Genomic DNA, 17,290 nt, shown 5'->3' on the forward strand with positions numbered 1-17,290 from the left:
TTGGTTTGATGCCCAGTGTAGGGGAACCACTCACACCACTGTAAATCTGGTGCCTTGAATGTCAGGGTGGTTTGCATAGTATGGTTTACACTGCAGCCATGCCAAAGTAAGAGATTTCTATGCACGCACATCTCCATCCTCAATCCAGGCAAGCAAGAGGCACCGTCACAGTTCAAGGACACATTTCAGCTGGGCAAAAGTATTCTAGGAGGATGTGGGACAGAACTAGTGAAATATGTGGCCTGGGAAGACTCCTGAGAGCCAGAGAGAGAGTCCTGGAGGGCTGAATTTGACCCACAGATCTGAGGTTCCTCCCCACTAGTTCAGATGACTGTCCAAACCCAGTCTGTGAATTGTGGCAGAATAAGAGATGACTAGCCAAGACACTTTGCTGCCAAAGGCAAAGGACAAGATGCATCTCTCATATCTACTTCAACTCCAGTAATGGGACAGCTTTACCCATCCTACCTCAGGGCAGCAGGCTAGATTAAGAGTGTCCAAAGCTCTGTGTGGGTGATATATGCAACTCTGCCTTCCAGTAGAGGTGAGCGGCTGTGTGTGTTCAGTGGAAGAACCATAGCTCAGTGGCGGGGCATCTGCTTTGCGTACTGAAGGTCCCAGGTTCAATCCCCAGCATCTCCAGGTAGGGCCAGAAAATATCTTGGCCTGAAATCCTGGAGGGTTGCTGCCAGTCAGTGTGGTCAATACTGAGCTAGGTGGACCAATGGTCTTGACTTGGTAGGTAAAAGGTAAAGGTAAAGGACCCATGGGTGGTTAAAAGCATGTTTTGTCAAACTCGGCGCTCCAGACGTTTTGAGACTACAGTTCCCACCATCCCTGACCACTGGTCCTGCTAGCTAGGGATCATGGGAGTTGTAGGCCAAAAACATCTGGAGGGCCGAGTTGAGGAAGCCTGGTTAAAAGGTATGTTGCTTTGTTCCTATGAACAATATGGAACGGGGGACTGCTGCCACTCCTCCTACAATGCCAGGCATCTGCCTCACTCTCCCTTAGTATCCAGGCTGGCCCTGAGAGGACAGCAAAGTCCAGTGAAATACACACATAAGATGATGGTGACTTGTAGGGAAGGCCAGAGCTCCCATATCTGTATAGAAGAGAGAATTTTGACAGATTGCCACTATTGTCACCCTGCAGCGCGATGACATGAATAGGCAGCACTTGCTGAAATTCCATGGTTGAATACAGCCAAAATTTCAAGCGAGGGAGAGGAACGCATTCTCAAACCAAGGATGTTTGTGCTTTGTTTAAAATTAAACCTAAGATTCTGGTCTTGTTCGGCAGCTCAGCTATGAACTTCCAAAAGGAGCCCAGACTTATCAGATGAATCATAGGCTGGTTTGATGTCTAACTGTGAAGAGGCAAACTTGAAACATGTGAGCCATCTGCCCAAAGTCTCTCCCCATTGAGCTTGTGGGCTGAGAAATGTGAATAAAATAGAAAGTCCCTCCCTACTGGTAGGGGGATGTTGAAAGGGAAAAATATTATCACATTTTTGGCTGACATTCTTTCCATTGACCAGTCCCTTGGCTGGTATTTGGCCTAAGGGAAGGCTGTACCCAGATGTATGAGCGGACAGGAGACACTCTGACAGTGCACTCCTATGCATATTGACTCAGACGTTAAGTCCCACAGAGTTCAATGAGACAGACTTCCTAGTAGGCATGCCTAGGCTTGCAGCCACAGACCTTGAAAGTGGCCAATGGAATAATGTGGGGAGCAACTGAAAAATAAAAGCTTGCTTGGGATCGTAGTATAGCAGCTAGAATGCTGGGCTTTTGAAAGAGGGGGAGACTTGGGTTCAAATTCCTGCATGGCTGTGAAGGTCACTGAGTGGTTTTTGTGCAACTTGTTGCCTTGTAGGCTAAGTTGTTATAAAAAGGTAAAGGTAAAGGGACCCCTGACCATTAGGTCCAGTCGTGACCGACTCTGGGGTTGCGCTCTCATCTCGCATTATTGGCCGAGGGAGCCGGCGTACAGCTTCCAGGTCATGTGGCCAGCATGACAAAGCCGCTTCTGGCGAACCAGAGCAGCACACAGAATTGCCATTTACCTTCCCTCTGTAGCGGTTCCTATTTATCTACTTGTATTTCGACGTGCTTTCGAACTGCTAGGTAGGCAGGAGCTGGGACCGAGGAATGGGAGCTCACCCCGTCACAGGGATTCGAACCGCTGACCTTCTGATCAGCAAGCCCTAGACTCAGTGGTTTAACCCACAGCACCACCTGGGTCCCAGCAGCACCAATACAAACTACCAAAATGAGGTATTACTGCTTTTCCTGCAAACATCTTCACTGCCTACCATGAGGTGGTACTGACTAAGACATACTTCCCCACAGAGGCTATTCTGTCATCTAGGGGCCACTACTGAGAAGGGTCCTCTTCCATATATCTGTTCAATGAAGCTGACGTTTCTGGGCCACATCTATGGGCAGCCCCACAGAGATCACATGACTGGATTCCAACCCTGGTAGTGAAAAGGGTGTTAATGACTTCTTGTCTTGGGTTGCTGTTCATCACCTTTTTTCAATGGACAGAGGCACCTCAAGCTTTGACCCAGGTGCCATGATTAGGGTGCGCCATCTGTATAGGCAGAAATTCCATGCCCCTCACAGTTACCTGCGAGACAGAAAACCAACAAGGGGAACTTCTCCAGCAGTGTCTGGAAAGGGACTTCACCTGTTGACTTTCAGCCTCTCCCATCGTTGTGTTAAGGACACATGGTTTCTATCCATAAACAGGTGGTGCAATGCTAATTATGCCACCTGAGCCAAGGCAGAAGCAGAAGTGTTTGGCAGGCGAATGGCTCTTCAGCTCAGGAGAAGCTTTGGAGCTGCCTTTGTGCCTGTCCCTGCATTGCTGCTGTTGAGGAGGGCCAAGAGGCCTTAGGACTGGCAGGGAGCAGTAATTGAAAGCAGCAGATGAGGCAGGAATGCTGTGCAGAGCTGCCAGCTCAGGGAGCCGACTGATCATCAAGATCATTGTAGGAGAGCAAGTGAAAATAAATCCAATGGGGCCGTTGTTTGAGAGGCGGCTGGGCTTCTCTGGAGCACATGCCAGCTCTCCCCACCCCCACCCCCTTCAGCCACACAGCACTACCCCAACCAACAGACTAATCCCCACAGGGAGAGTACATGAAATCAGATGGACAAGTTTTGATGCGAAGCAGCAGCTTAGGGCAAGCTCAGGTTTCCTGGAGGTTTGCTATATTTATCTCCATGATTTAATGCCCGCACGGGGTTTAAATGCCACCAAGCAGTTGGTGCGAGGAGCCAGTGTTTCACTCCCAGACGCAGGCTCTGCCTTGCCAGACGCTCGCTATGGAACTCCTTGAGACCAACCCTTATTTTTTCGCAGACCAGAGGTTTTACGACGGGGAAAACTACCTGAGCCCTCGCTTGCATGGCTACGAGCAGACGGCCTACCAAGACCGAACAGCCATGACCCTGTGCCCCGAAAGCAGGGCTGGCTTAGAGGAGAAGGCCTCATCCCTGCCAGACCACAGTCCCGGCCAGTGTCTGCCCTGGGCGTGCAAAGTGTGCAAGAGGAAAAGCGTCTCCATTGACAGGCGCCGGGCTGCCACCCTGAGGGAGAAGCGCCGGCTGAAGAAAGTCAATGAGGCCTTTGAAGCTCTGAAGAGGAGCACTTTATTGAACCCCAACCAGCGGCTTCCCAAGGTGGAGATCTTGCGCAGTGCCATCCAGTACATTGAGCGCTTGCAAGCTCTGCTCAGTACTCTCAATCAGCAGGAGAGGGACCAGCGAGAACTGCGCTACTGCAACTCCAGCACCCAAGCGGTGGTAAGTGCCAGGGGAAGGGTACGAGTGAGCTGTCGCCATCAAGCGTAAGAGCACCCACACCACCGTCCGACTGTAGGAGCCAAATGACTACTCTACTGGTCGCTCTTACTAAATGACTAATTCGGCCCATAGACATAGGAATATAGGAATTATACAAAGTCAGATAAATTATCCATTTAGCTCAGTATTGTCTACACTGACAGTCAGCATTTCATGCAGGGGGCATCTCCATCCCTACCTAGAAAACCTGGGGACCTTCTGCATGCAAAGCAGAACTGAACTATGGCCCTTCCACAATAGCACCCAACAAGATGTTCCTCCTAATTTCTAAGTTGGCAGTGAAGTGCCAGCCAGCTTTTCTAGTTTCAGTTTTTGGCTCCTACACCATACCTATCTTGCATAGAATACATATATTTTGTGTTAGCTGTATCTTCGCAGGGAATAGCATGCATCATGTTTCCTTACGTGTTTTCACCAGGGCTTTTTTTCACCGGAATTCAGTTCCAGCACCTCTCAGGTGGGCACTATTGCCATTATAAAGAGAACAAAAGAGGGGTACATGGTGAGTTCTGGAACCTTTTTTCCTAGAAAAATTGCACTGGTTCTCGCCATTTATGCAGCCTAAGGCAACTGTAAAGCCAGCCTGAGAATTGATGCAGAAAAGTCAGCATGGACTGAAGGATTCCCCCCCCCTTCCAAGTGAATTTATCACAGTGGGGGAAAGTTATTTTAGCATAATGTTGCCATATAACATTGGTTGAGTTATAGCATTCATGTTCTCAGCATGCAGAGCTAGTGGATAACCTGCAGGAATATATTATATTTCTTCATTCCGTTTCTCCAAAAGTGCAGTTGTGGCCACCTTGCTACATCCCACTTACAATTAATTACCATTCACCTATTTAAAAGGCTGCAATAGAACTGTGGTAGTCGAAGCTGGGTTGATTAAGTGTTTTTCAATATATATATATTTTTAAGTGCATTAGATCCTTTTGATACCAACCCTTTATTGTCTACACAGAAGATGGGAATAAAGAGCAGAACCATGACTGGCACAACCCTTGTAACCAAAGTGACCAGCGTACTTATTCAACAGATGACAATTCACAAGCGAATTCTAGCATATGTGCCAATGAGAAAGTATGGTGGGGGGGGGGGAGCTTTGATAGCTGGACACCTGTCGAGTTCAGATGGATTGCTGGGTCTCCATTTAAAGATGCACAAGGGCATTTGGGTACAAACCTGGACCTACAGTCCAAAGGGGACAGAAGAGGTGATTAAAAGGTGAACAAATGCTTTTAAAACATTACTGAGTTTCCCTTCTGAAGCTTCCCTGTAGCAGAGGGACATGCCTAGCTCCACCTTTCAGGGCATCCTTTTCAGGATCTAGATCTTGCTACACATTTTGTTTCATGGTTTTCTTGACATTGACATGTAAACATCAATAATGATGGAATTCACAGGCGGAGAATATTTTTATTTTTACATCTTTATTTGTAAATGTGATCTTTGCAAGAGTTTATATATTATTATTCGTTTGGAGCTGCACAGTACTTTCCAGGCTGTGACACTTTATGGTTTACATTTTTTTATTTTTGCTGTGTCTGCATTTTAAAAAACAATACAAATGTCAGGAAAACAGCTGTTGAGAAAAGAAACGTGTGAAAGCAATTGTTCTTGCTGTCTTCTGAAAGCTGTTTCACACTAGCTGCTGTCTGAAACCAAAACTGTAAACTTCAGGGCTGGTTGCAGCTTACCGGTATATTGATCTTCCCCTTCCATTGTGTTGAGCAGCAACAAGTGTTTTGATGTCTGTTGATCAATTTCAGCACTAGAGAATTGTTGAGGTATTTTGCAATATTTAACAGTTCTATTTAAGAAGCAGGGTGAAGTCTTCCTTTTTAAATAGGAAACTCCATTTCCTCTACATTGTCCACCTCCCGGTCTTTAAGAATAAGAAATCTAGTGTTTTGCATGGTCACTTTTTAACCCAGGAAATTCCCAGCTGTTAATTAGTTGCACAGAGGATAGCTGCACTTCTGTTTACTGGCCCTGAAGGATTCCTTATGCTTCATACCTGGAAAATTTTCCACACATGCAAACATATCCTTCTTACTGCCACACAAAGAATGTGGTGGCCAGGCATGACTTGATTGTTGTGTGGGATATTTTGTGAAAATCAACAGAACTCCCCCTTTCATATCTGCCTCACTTTGCAAAACTTGCCCTCTGGCTCTGTTGGAGTAAATTAAACACTCATCCACGAGCAGTAGTTTCCTTTATTTTTAAGGTCAAAGAGCAGCATGGTTACCCCATCTTTTTTTCCAGCGACATTATCATTTCAGGAGTCTTTACTTTTTGTAGGCTGCATACTCCCATATAGCACAAAGCCGGCTCTGGAATGCTTATCCAGACTGATTTTTTTCAGAAAGTCAGAGAGAGTAATGAACAGCTGCATGCTACCCACCTGCCCCCCCCCGACCCACATGCACACAGCATGGCTGTACACACATTGCCATTTAGTGAGGATAGGTTATTGTACTATTGGCTCGGAATTCAGCTTACAGGGCTCCCCCCCCCCCAACACACATTTATGGCACTTCTTTAATTATGCACACACAAAGCAAAAAGAACAGTGGGAATATCAGTACCACATGATATAAACTAAATCACCATCATCATCATCATCATCATCATCATCATCATCATCATCTCTCTCTCTCTCTCTCTCTCTCTCTCTCACACACACACACACACACACACACACAATAAGCTCATGCACACACCCCAATCTAAATTCCAGTGGGATCCTGTATACAATGCCATTTCACTGACTTTGTCAGTATTTTCAATCAGACCATTCCTGGCAAAATAAGAAATAAATTCCATACAGGATGCTAAAGGGACAAAAATAACTTTTGAGTTAGTGAAGGAACAAATGCAAGGGCACATTCCTAATGGATATCCTTAAATGTAACCAATCCTAACAGCCTCCATCTTCCGATTTCAGGTGACTAGTGACCATGGATCCAGCAGCACCTCATGCAGCCCTGAATGGAGCACCCAGCTAGACTTTAGCACTCATCCTGGAGGTAAGCAGGAAGCATTGTCTAATGACCAATTCCTCTTTGGAGGTTCTGCCCTGTCATCAGCCCAGGACCATCACTCTCAAGAGCTCCTTCCAGGCTTTTCTGCTCTCTCTCCTCCATCTCTCTAGGCATGTTTCTGATGCCTGTTTCCAAAGTCCTAGAGGCAGGGAAGCCACCCACACTGATGAAGCTTCTGGGTTTCTAAGCACAGGCATCCCAAAATGTTGGTTGATCATTAAACCAATTTGTGTCCCCCCCCCCAAACCTCTATCCATAATTGTATTTCCATAAGCAGTTGACATCCAATGTAAAAATCCATTGGTCTATCAAGATGTCTCTTTCTCCCTCTGAACTGAATCAGCTTGTCAACACACATTGATTTTAAAAATCAGAATTGAGAGACCATTTGATTAGGGAGAGACAAGCTGATGGGCTTCTCTCCATTTGTCCCCTGATAGAGCACATATTATTTTTTTTGGAACCTGTCTGTTCCATATTAAAATATCCCATATCATTTTGACGAACTTTCAAAGGTGTCTGCCAACAGTTTGATGGGATAAAAAGCTAGGCAAAAGTATCCGTATATTTGTAGGGCATTACTAAAGTGCAACAGGAAATAAAAAAAACCAAAGCAATAGCCCAAACCAAAAGTCCCAGGATTTATTTTTGTAACCATGCAGTGGAATGTCACCAGGGGCAGAGGCTCTTCCGCACCTTCTATTAAAATTAAAAACATTTTAACTTAAAATGCAATTTTTAAATAACCGTGTCCTTATTAATTGAAGTTTATATTTTCAATAGTGTTCACATGTCTCCATTCACCATGAATTCAACACACTGCTTCTTAAATTCCTGCCATTGTACAAATGAATAGAGTAATTAGAAATCAGTGGAAATTCAAATGAACTGGAACAGAATCCTTTCTTGCAGGTGCTAGGTGCAATGGATGCTGAGTTGCACAAAAAATGGCGTTGGCGTGCTTTAGCCTGCAATTGAGTATCATTAAATTTAGTATGAAGGTTGTAGGGGGGAGTAGGGGGGAGAGAACACATCCTTCAGATAGAGGCATACACAGCACTAAGCTACATTCTACAAATAGTCTGAGCCTTTATTTCCCCCCCACCTAAGATTCCCTCTACCCTTGTCCAGCAGCAACCAAATTCTCAGAGAAAGCCACCTGCTTAAGGTCACTCTCTTGTTCTCCGCAGATCATTTGCTGAGTGATGATTCTTCCGAAGACCACAATCTTCACTCGCTGTCTTCGATTGTGGACAGTATTGCTGTGGAGGATGTGGCCGTTGCGTTCCAAGAGGAGAGGGCTCAGAACTGAGGATCCAGACAGTGGTGTCCATCTCAGTCTTTTTTTATTTAAAAAAAACAACCAAAATCACCAGCAGATTGTAGGGTAGAAGAAACATGATACTAGGACTTTGCAATTAGGAGAAGTTTCTCTCCTCTCCTCACTAACACTGGATGATGTTCCAAAGGGGGGGAAAGTTCTCCTTCCCAACTAACACTGGATATTTTTTCCCCATGCCAAAGTCATAGACTTTAACCACTGAAGCCACTTGTTCAATTCCATATACTGAAAAGTGGTTCTTTTTTTCTTCTGCGTTCCCCCAGAGGCAAGCTAATGAGAGAGGGGCCTAGTAATTTTCATAATGTCTGCCTGCTTTCCAGAAAGGTAGGATATCATGACTTTACTGATAAGCTTATGGATCTCATTTCCTCTGGAAATTGGGCTGGAGTTGACTGATCAAAGCGTTCTGATATATTACTGGGAACACTAAGGGTGAGAGAAATTACACTCCTGTGGCCTGTAAAGGAAGTATTCCAGTGTGGCCTTTGTTCTTTCTTCCGTTTTTGTAGAAGTTTTGTTTCTTTTGGGGGCCAATGGTCTTTTTTTCTAAAGAAATGTGGGTGTGTGCAAGTGTGTATTTTTTAATTTTACTTTAAAAATACTGTCTGACCAACTTCTTTTGGCAGTCTGCAATTTCCAGGCCCAGAAGCCGTATAAAATGCTGCCTCTGAAGTCTTTTCTACTGTGTGAAGTTACCTTTTTTTGTATTTTTGCTAATTTATTGTGGGATTTCTTTTTTAAAAAAATAAAGGATTTTTTTGGAATTTCTTCTGAGATTGTGTGGAAGAGTTTTGGTTTCCTATGGAAGTCTTGAATCAAAGTAACTGAAATGTATTGGGCAATATATCATCTTCAATATAACTTTGTGGTCTTCCCCCCCTTCTTACTATAGTTGATGCCTGCCCTCATTTATTCCATCAGAACAAAGCAAAATATGCTGTGTCACACCAAAGGGGCAGTACAGATATATCCCAAGTGTCAGACACCCAGCTAACATCAAGTATTAGCTACTGTCATGGAGCCCGTGACAAACTGCTCAAGGTTTACTTTACCTGAACAGACAGCAGAAGGAGAATATAGTGTGTCCATGGAAATTCCCCTTTTTCCAGCAACCATTCTGAATTTTGTTGTTCCTCTACATTCATAAAATGGAACTCTCAAGAACTTCCAGGGACATAAAAGCTGGTCCCTGCAAAAGGAGGAAAGTCCAGCCACAATTTCCAATGTCACCTCCTGCAAGAGCATAAATGCTCAAGCATATCCTGGTTCAATGCGAGAAAGTAGTGATTGGATTTGGGGGTGGCTCTGTGCATTCTTCTACCAAAAAAAGAATCTCCCCCTGTGATCCGATGTCATTTCTTGATACTTTGCCATTCAACTTGTGTTGTAACTGATAATTATCTCATATCTCTGTACTGGATATGATTAGATCCATCAATCCCAGTGTAAAAAAAAAAACCCCAGCAAAATTGTCCACCCTCAAATAAGCCTGTCATTTGTTTCTCTGCATGAATTATAAAATTAAGAACTATACTGCATCAGATCAAAGCGCCCCCCCCCCTAGTGCAGCATTCTCTTTTCCACAGTAGCCAATCAGATGTGGATGGGAGCCCTGTAACTCATACACATTCCTCAAGTAAATCATCTTTTGAGTGTATCCCTGTATTTAAATGGCTTCAGCTATTGGATGTCTAGGAATCAACTGCCCATGTCTGTTATGTGTACTGTTACGAGATCTATGTAAGATTAGCACAAAGGGTGTGCACCTTGTGAAAGAAAAAAAAAGAATCTGTGCACCCAAGGCCCCAAAATGGTCTGTGCACACAGGCCCTTGAAACACCCCTGATGCAGGTGTCAAAAGAATAGCATCATTACATCATCACTCCCTGGGCCTGCCAAGGGACTCCAAGATGACTGGGTCTAAAAGCTTCTGACTGGCATGCCTTATTCAAGTAAGGAGACTACATTGAAAATGTGGGTGGCTATGGGCTTTTCCTTACTTCTCATCCCACCCAGCCATAAGGATGTAAGATGGTGCTAAAATGCTCCATCAAGCCATAGGAAGGGTACAGTCAACTAGTGGGCCAATTAAGCATCATCATCAGGCCAGATACGGCTCACATGCCACCAGTTACCACAAACATCATGCCCAGAGAATCTGTATTAATGCAGAAGAGAATTATGAATCCACCGAGCCTTGCTTTAAAATCAGATTTATTGGAACACACATACACCCATTCCTGACTTTTTTTTTTGCAGGGTTTGGAATCCATGCAGTACCAATAATATGACAAAAGAAAGAGGTTGTTGATATAAAGGGATCACTTACTCTTTAAATTAAAAAAATATTTAATACTGTATTAGGCAAGTTGTACACCAAAAAGACATTGCAACTGTACAGTCTCTTGGATATTGCACTTCCAAACAGCACGGTATGAGTATAGGGCATTCCAGCCACCAAGAAATACCACGTCAGTAATAAGAGGGCCACACTAGGCAAAAGGCAGCATGAGGAGACAAACGGATCCTACCCTAGAAGGAAGAAACAGCTAGGAACCTTTTTGGATCACAGGCTATCTGTAAATGCAAAGAGAAGAAAGGGGAGATTTTCTGTTTGTCTACAAGGGAAAGATAAGAGCATTTACTGTGTACCCAACAGAGATCTGAGGACATCACTTGTACTCCCAGCTTCAGATTTCATTTCATACATGACAAAGGGACCTGGAAGACATACAAACTTGTTTGGTAGCTACTATCTCCTTCCCACCAAGCACCTCCATGCCCTGCTTTCAGCCCTGGCCCTATCATATCAGAGGAACAATACTGCCCATTGGCAGATGTTCCTTGTTGCCTGTGGCATGGTGGGCAGTTCCAGCAGAAAAGCCTTCTGCTGCACTTGTGGGAGAGTTCAGAGTTGGAGTCTCCCATAGTCTCATCATTGCCTTTGTCTCCTTAGCGATTGTCTTATTGGGTCCGAGCTGTACGGTGGGAACAAGCAGCTACTGCTGCTCTCAGGCATATTGGCAAAATGAAACGCAGGCAGATAACGGTGCAGGGACTTCTGCAGACCAGCATTAAGGTGTTTCCATGTCTTACCAGACCTACATCAAGATCACTGCATCACACACAGTGGGGGGATAGATGTCTGTTCTCTTTCTCAGTGAGAGCATTTCTAAAGCCAAGGGAACGGGGGAGATAAATGGGAAGCCACAGATATAATTGGGGTTTAAGGACACCAAACAGGAGATCAGGGGTTGTGTACAAGCAGGAGGAAGAATCTTCTTTTGGCCATATGGCCTGAAATGGTTGGCCTGTAGCTTCTGTTCTTTGGAGCCAAGGAGCAGGCACAGTCTGGTCTCTGGCCTAATCTCGGAAAGCAGCCAGTGTATAACCATACAAGTAGTGGGAATGTGCTGCAAAACAAAAGGGTACAAAGTCTACATTAAACATGAAGGGTACGATGCTGTGGCAAATCTGCTCTGTGCCTGTGCTCCTCCTACAACTATTCACTAGGGCCCTGGTGAAAGATTTGGCATTCAACCAAGCCCCAACAGAAGAAACAAGGCCCAATGCTCCAAGCACCTGTTTGCATGGAGCACCTAAGAGGGTCAGAGAAAGGTTGAGAGAATCCGCAGTTTTCACACCCCCACCTTTGGCAGGCTAGGAGATCCCACTGAAGCTGCCATGCTCAAGAATCCTGATGCTGGCAAACTGCTGTTCACCAGCCTTTAGCGCAGATTTAGAGTCCACACTGATCAGCATAGAAATAGCAGAAGCTAGACACAAGCACAGTCATGGCTGATCCATGGATTTTGACTGTGAGACCCACAATGAACATAGCCAAGTCTGTTCTTGTCACTGGAAGCGTCAGTGCTGATGTTGCCTTGGGGAGAAAGGGATAAACTTTGCTATCTTTATCCAACAGCTGTCCCCTTCATTTCTATAGATGCCTCTCCAGCCCCTATTCAGCACATTCCTCCTTCCTCCTCCTCTTTGTTAGTATGATCCATTAAGATTTTGCCGACACTTCAGTCCCTGGAATTTCTTGGTTATTGAGCTTACAGCATGCAACTAGACTAGAAAGTTTCCTACTAGGCAGGAAACAGCTTCTATTATAATCTGAAGGAGAAAGTATCCGAATGGCTCAATTTCTCTGCCAGTAAATGGGTCCTGCCTACAAACACCATAACTATTAAACAAGTCTTGGAGAACAGCTTTATAAAAGGGAAGCAGTTTCATCAAAATGAAGTTTCTGTTGGAATAACAGCTTGATAGTCGGGCTGAATATATTGACCTAAAATTCATATGTAGGCAACTTGTGGCTCTGCAAATAGTGTTGGATTACAACTTTCATTATCCCTGACCACTTGCCATGTTGGCTGGGGCTGATGGCAATTTGGGTTTAATAATACTGACAGAGCCACAGGTTGCTCGTCTCTGGTAGGTAGATAGGTGCATCTGCTAGGCAACATCCAAGATGTTTTGTCATGTACTATCAGTTATACTATATATTCATGTTATAATCCTATCCTTCCTTTCTTCCAAGAAACTCAGAACGACATTTTAAATTCACAGTAAACCTGTAAGGCAGATTAGCTTGAGGGAGAGTGACTTCCCCAAAGTCATTCAGAGAGCTTCAGAGTTGAGCACAGAATTACAGACAGGTTTTCCAGATCATAGCCCAACAATTTATGATTCTCTGCTAAATCCAACACATCTAAAAGTAATGTGCGAAGTCCATTAAAGTTTTAGAAACTGTGCACAATATTTTTTTTCAGAAGCTATACCCTCTACCATCAGGAATATCAACAGTTCTTCTTCGTACAGAACCCGGGTGGCCAACAATTAAGCCAAGAGTGGACGGCACTAATCAAGTATAATAAAAGAACAGCTACTGTTGCAATTAAGTTCTTTCCTGCACTGTGCTATATAGAATTGGGTGATAACCAACTCTGGAAAACAGCTTGTCAATATGTTTTAGACGATTATTCTCTTCCAGAACTGAGCTCTGCATTGACCTTAAATAGGTATCAACTAAGGGGTTGGCTCTTCTGGCAGAAACTGGTTTCTTTTGAGAGAAAATAATAGCTTCATAACACACAGAGTAGCCCTCTATGCACTATATATATATGGGGAAAGGAGTTAGATAAAATTGCTATAAGTTGTTTTGGTGATTCAGAGGTTTAATCTGAAATCAAGCTAGATTTAAGCTTGTTGGTGTCTCTCCTCTCTTTCTTCATGGATGTTGGCTTATTTTATGGGCTCCATGGCTTTGTCCACTTGTCTTTGCTTTCTATTATTTAAATGTTGGATTGCAATATCTCTGAAGGAAAATGTGCCTGTGCCTTATTGCCCTACAAAGAGAGGCCACTGAAGCAGTACTGGATGTTTGGTGTGCATTGAGGAATCACCTATAAATACATGCTAGAAGATATCACTGTGCTAACAACTGCTCCTGCAAACACCAAGACAGAGCTAAAGTGTTGAAGCCCATTGTTGTTGAGATTAGGGTTGTTGAATGAATAAATCTGGCACCCATCAGATATATAACAACTGTGCTGGGCCCTCTGGTCTGACATGGACTAGAGGAAATTGTGAGACCACTGGGGTGCTGCAGTTCAAACATGGGAATACAGCACTGTGCAACTCATTTTGTCATGATACTCTCTCACACACACATATAGCACAAAAAGCTGAACTGGTGATACAGGAAGCTTCCCTACAAGTGAATTAAGGCAGGTAACAAAAATTGTGTTTAGAAGCCTGAAGACAGAGAAATTGATTTCTGGTTTATTTCATTAGTTTCTGGAAGTGCTCTAGACTACTGAGAATACAGCTGCTCTGCCCTAATTTCTACACTTACCTGGGCCCTGGGCCAATGGTCCCAATGGAAACTGAATCTCAGCAGGAATATGTGCGAACTGTGGATGTCTCCAGCCTTTGGGACCCAGATGCACCAACTGCAAACCATTTAGCAACAACACATAAAAAGCATGCAATTAGTGAGATCAGAGCTCTCATGCAAAGCACACCATTAAACCCTTGGTTCCCTGTTGCCTGACTGCCTAGCTTGGCTTATTATGAAGGTCAGGAGCAATTAAAGTCAATTAAGCAAGTTTAGTCAGTTAAAAAGTACTAACTAATGCTTTTTAAAAGGCATGAAATTGTAGCTGCCTAGCATCAGAGGTATATGGCTTCAGAGCTCAATAAGAAATAACATTTCAGACCACTGAATGACTAAATAGACAGGAGTCGAAAGCAGCCAAGGGTGCTATTCATGGAGCAGAACTGGAGGGAGAGGAGTTGTTCTATTATGGGAGAGTGTAAGTTCACATCAGCTGGACACCACAGAACATACCTGATTTGCAAGGTCAGATCCCTGAAAGCTCCTTTCTTCCAGACTGATTAGAAACTCATCAAAATATACAAAATGGCTTTCTCATTTATCTTTTCATACCTTCATCCCTGGGCTAAAGCAACTAAGCAAATACCCTGCATGGGATTCAGAAAGGGATAATCTTGGCGAGATCAAATGGGACATCAACTGTTCTCAGAACTTTCTGTGCCTATCTAAACTCTCTTATACCAGCATCAGATTCAGGGAGTACAAGAACCAAAAGTAAGGTCTATATGTAGTCTGCGCAGGCAAATCATGCTAGAAGTCCAATTAGTAGTTACGATTATATTCAGGAAACTCGAGTGTTGGGCTTCTTATCAGCAGAGATCACACACCATGCAGCGTCCAAACACTTGATGGTTTTGAAACTGTCTAATTCATCTCCCACGAACAAGAGCAAAGCTGGACCTTACCTTCTGGTGGCATTTTTTTCGGTGGTGCTGAAGGAGGTGGAAGGGGCACCAAGGAGGTCACTCGGAACCCTGCTGGGAGCGTCTCTGCTGATCCGCTAAGCATGCTGATGCTGTTAAAGTCTCGGGGGCGGAAGCGCTTTCGCCAGGAGGGAGTTCGCCGAAAACTCTTGTCATCACCCTGTAAGGAAAGAGAAGATTATACCACGTACCAAGCAAAGCAATCAGGTAGGCCTTCCTCAGGGAGCAGTAGTCAGTACTGGCATTTGTGGAAAGGAAAAGACTCATGCAGGTCTCTTATGCTACAGGAAGATTGGCAAAGTCTGAAAAACGTTGACAGACAACTCCTTGAAGGGAGTTGGGCTGGTTCAGACCAGCTAGTTTTCCTGGGTTTGGGGCATGCCCCTGAGGCAACATCTCTCTGAATCTTAGCTAGTAGCACTGGCCACTGTGAGCTGTCCAAGGTACTGACAAGCTGCCTTTTGCTCTGTCCTGCTTTCCTGGCTGGGATCAAGCAGAGTTGACTCTGACTGGATTACCCATTTTGCCATGATCCTGCTCTTTGGCACACAACTTCTGTGCTATCCTGGCACCCTGGCATCAAACTGGTCTCCCCTGAAACTTTAAGACAAGACTCCACAGTGCACATTTTGTTTCCTGCAATTAGCCTTCCACATAGTGGTCTATATCTGTTCTTAATTTGCTCAGTGTGCCAATGCAGAAACCCATGTTTCTTCTACATTTTGTCCACCGGCCAAATCTTCATTACCAAATAGACATGTTGATAAAGCAGGTTCTGTGATTGCTTCATTATATAACCACCTCAACTCACATAGACTACACTGATGCAAAGATTTTGAAAGTGTGTTAAAATGTGGTAGTGTAATAAATTTTGATTCAGTTGCAAGCTAGGATTTGGATGAAATAATCACTCACTTCTATATTTCATGCTGAACACAGCACAAATCAGCTCAATGACATTGTGTGAATAGGCCTTCAATCTCCTTTTTATGTGGTCAAATAGTACAAAAACCTCAGCATTCAGTAAGAAATCTCCCAAGGATTATATTCTAATTTTCTAACCGAGTCGCATACTTTTCAGAAATTGGCTCTATATCCCTATGGAAACGATCTAGAAATTTGGCCATCCTACAAAGTGGAATAATGAAGATAATAATATACCAATAGTGTTTTAAACCAGCATTTGTCTTGGTAAAGTGATAATTCTATCTCAGATTCAAGGAAACGTAAGCAGAACACAGTTATGGAAAATTAATGAGAAGCCCTTGGGGACTTTATTCTTTCCTTCACTCACTGACAAATAAATACTGAGATGCTGATGGTGATTAACAGAAATGTGAAAGAATTCAAATTTACTTCAATTTGCTTCGAGTAGAAATAAGAGTTAATCTGCCAGAATAACAACAGTAGATGTTGTTTACTTGAAATGACCAAATCCCTTTCTAATCTAGTGTCAAAGTTTCTGATTCCGTATCAGTTTTTTTAAAAAATGTTTGCCTTGAGTTTTCTAAAGCCAGCCTCCTTGCCTTGAACCTCGAGATGTTTCCCTCTGAATATTTTAAAAATTCATCACAAAAGATGATTTCAGAGTGTGATAACCCAAAGAGGATCGCCCAGTGTCATCACTCCTCATAGCCCCTTATTTTCTTCCTTTTGAAGTTTCCTCATTGTGACCTCTAAAACAAAAATATTGCATATTGCTAATGGTAAATAGGTTGTTTAAGCACATAGATAGCTGCTGAAGATTCAAATTCAGAGGTAAAATTCCAAAAACGTCATTAAAAGAAATATATTCATTTTTAAGGCAATCAAAGCAATTGGAACGCAGTACACAAAATGGAAAAATCTTTCTAAAAATATCTTCATCCTAATGGGATGGGGCCAATAACTGGGCTTTGAGTTAGTCCATTTCTAAAATCATTTAGAGCCTAGGAAACAGACTGCTAGACTCTCCAGACCCTAAGCACATGTCACTAGTTCCGGGTTTGCAGTGATCGCTCCCAAAATGCATTTTTACAATAGAAACCAATAATGTTAAGCTGGTGAAATCTTAGCAATCATGACCAATATTCACTCACACAAATTGTACAGGTTTCACAGTTCAGCATCCAGAGCTATTCTCTCTGGCCTGTCACTAGCCAATTTCTGACTGGTGAATACCAATGGTGATGCCACACCTGTGGAATTCTCCCTCT

The 17,290-nt window shown here is 43.6% G+C and overlaps 2 protein-coding genes across 10 annotated transcripts in view; one reads left to right on the top strand and one right to left on the bottom strand.

Annotated features, from left to right (window-relative positions):
- Positions 1 to 3,263: 3,263 nt before the first annotated feature.
- Positions 3,264 to 9,035, top strand: MYOG (myogenin). Of its 2 annotated transcripts, XM_088674488.1 has the most exons (4): positions 3,305 to 3,818; positions 4,297 to 4,380; positions 6,829 to 6,910; positions 8,116 to 9,019. In XM_088674488.1, exons 1-4 carry the CDS (start codon positions 3,339 to 3,341, stop codon positions 8,235 to 8,237), a joined length of 768 nt encoding a protein of 255 aa, XP_088530614.1. In that variant the 5' UTR covers positions 3,305 to 3,338; the 3' UTR covers positions 8,238 to 9,019. The 2 variants fall into 2 exon arrangements, with proteins under 2 accessions (XP_034978907.1, XP_088530614.1); XM_035123016.3 differs by lacking the exon at positions 4,297 to 4,380 and having other exon boundaries at positions 3,264 to 3,818; positions 8,116 to 9,035.
- Positions 9,036 to 10,464: 1,429 nt separating this feature from the next.
- PPFIA4 (PPFI scaffold protein A4) overlaps positions 10,465 to 17,290 on the bottom strand; it is a 112,300-nt gene continuing 105,474 nt past the window's right edge. For 4 of the 8 annotated variants that reach the window (XM_088674490.1, XM_088674492.1, XM_088674491.1 and 1 more), the window contains 3 exons: positions 15,078 to 15,255; positions 14,131 to 14,227; positions 10,465 to 11,680 (listed from right to left, as the gene is read on the bottom strand). In XM_088674490.1, the coding sequence (XP_088530616.1) occupies positions 14,169 to 14,227; positions 15,078 to 15,255 (237 nt within the window). In that variant the 3' untranslated portion in view covers positions 10,465 to 11,680; positions 14,131 to 14,168. The remainder of the gene's footprint in view (positions 11,681 to 14,130; positions 14,228 to 15,077; positions 15,256 to 17,290) is intronic. The other 4 variants (XM_060277202.2, XM_060277209.2, XM_060277207.2 and 1 more) reach the window with 1 other exon arrangement.

The sequence above is a fragment of the Zootoca vivipara genome, chromosome 7 (assembly GCF_965207765.1).
Source record: "Zootoca vivipara chromosome 7, rZooViv2.hap1.1, whole genome shotgun sequence".
Classification (NCBI taxonomy): domain Eukaryota; kingdom Metazoa; phylum Chordata; class Lepidosauria; order Squamata; family Lacertidae; genus Zootoca; species Zootoca vivipara.

What these genes read in the sequence shown, in the direction of transcription:
- MYOG (XM_088674488.1), top strand. Translation starts at nt 3,339, where the DNA reads ATGGAACTCCTTGAGACCAACCCTTATTTTTTCGCAGACCAGAGGTTT. An exon ending in ACTCCAGCACCCAAGCGGTG is followed by an intron (nt 3,819 to 4,296) that starts GTAAGTGCCAGG and finishes TGTTTTCACCAG; the next exon opens with GGCTTTTTTTCACCGGAATT. An exon ending in GAACAAAAGAGGGGTACATG is followed by an intron (nt 4,381 to 6,828) that starts GTGAGTTCTGGA and finishes TTCCGATTTCAG; the next exon opens with GTGACTAGTGACCATGGATC.